This window comes from Crocuta crocuta, unplaced genomic scaffold (genome assembly GCF_008692635.1).
Source record: "Crocuta crocuta isolate KB4526 unplaced genomic scaffold, BGI_CrCroc_1.0 scaffold73, whole genome shotgun sequence".
Lineage (NCBI taxonomy): Eukaryota > Metazoa > Chordata > Mammalia > Carnivora > Hyaenidae > Crocuta > Crocuta crocuta.
This window is the reverse complement of record NW_027529443.1, coordinates 1,341,689-1,342,183: the sequence shown is the minus strand read 5'-3', so window position 1 is coordinate 1,342,183 and position 495 is coordinate 1,341,689. Positions and strand designations below refer to the sequence as shown.

Genomic DNA, 495 nt, shown 5'->3' with positions numbered 1-495 from the left:
TAGCCTGTTAATGTGTTTGAGCTGGGGGTGGGGGGGGCGCAAGAAAGTGTACATGAAAGAACAGTTTTAGATGCAGAGCCAAGGAAGACCTCATGGGAGAAGGAGAAGGTGGCACTTTATAAAGACCGAAAGTCTAGGGAAGAACCTTACAGTCAAAGGGGAAAGGCAAAGGCCCTAAGCAGGATGGTACTGGTTTCGAGGAATGGCAGCAAGTGGTATCATCCCCATTTTAGTAAGGAGGGCCAAAGGTGGCAGTGGGCTGCCCGGTCCTTCAATAAACAGCTGGATCCCAAGTCGTCTGAACCCCGAAGACGAGGTGGAGCCGCTCACCTGGAAGGAGCGCGCGCACAGGGCGCAGCAGGCCTCGGCCTCTTGGTCAGGCTCGGACTCCAGGTCGGCTAAGGGTCCCGCGCGGCGCTTTGGGGCCGGGGCGCGGGGCGGCGGAGGCCCGAAGGCCAACGGCATGTGCGGCGGCGGCGGCGGGCTGGGCTCCTG

General features: G+C 60.4%; 1 protein-coding gene across 1 annotated transcript in view; it reads right to left on the bottom strand.

Annotated features, from left to right (window-relative positions):
• The window catches only part of SLX1A (structure-specific endonuclease subunit SLX1A), a 3,595-nt gene that overhangs the window by 1,707 nt on the left and 1,393 nt on the right, over positions 1-495 (bottom strand). The window contains exon 4 of the mRNA XM_077760434.1: positions 331-489. Within this exon, the coding sequence (XP_077616560.1) occupies positions 331-489 (159 nt within the window). The remainder of the gene's footprint in view (positions 1-330; positions 490-495) is intronic.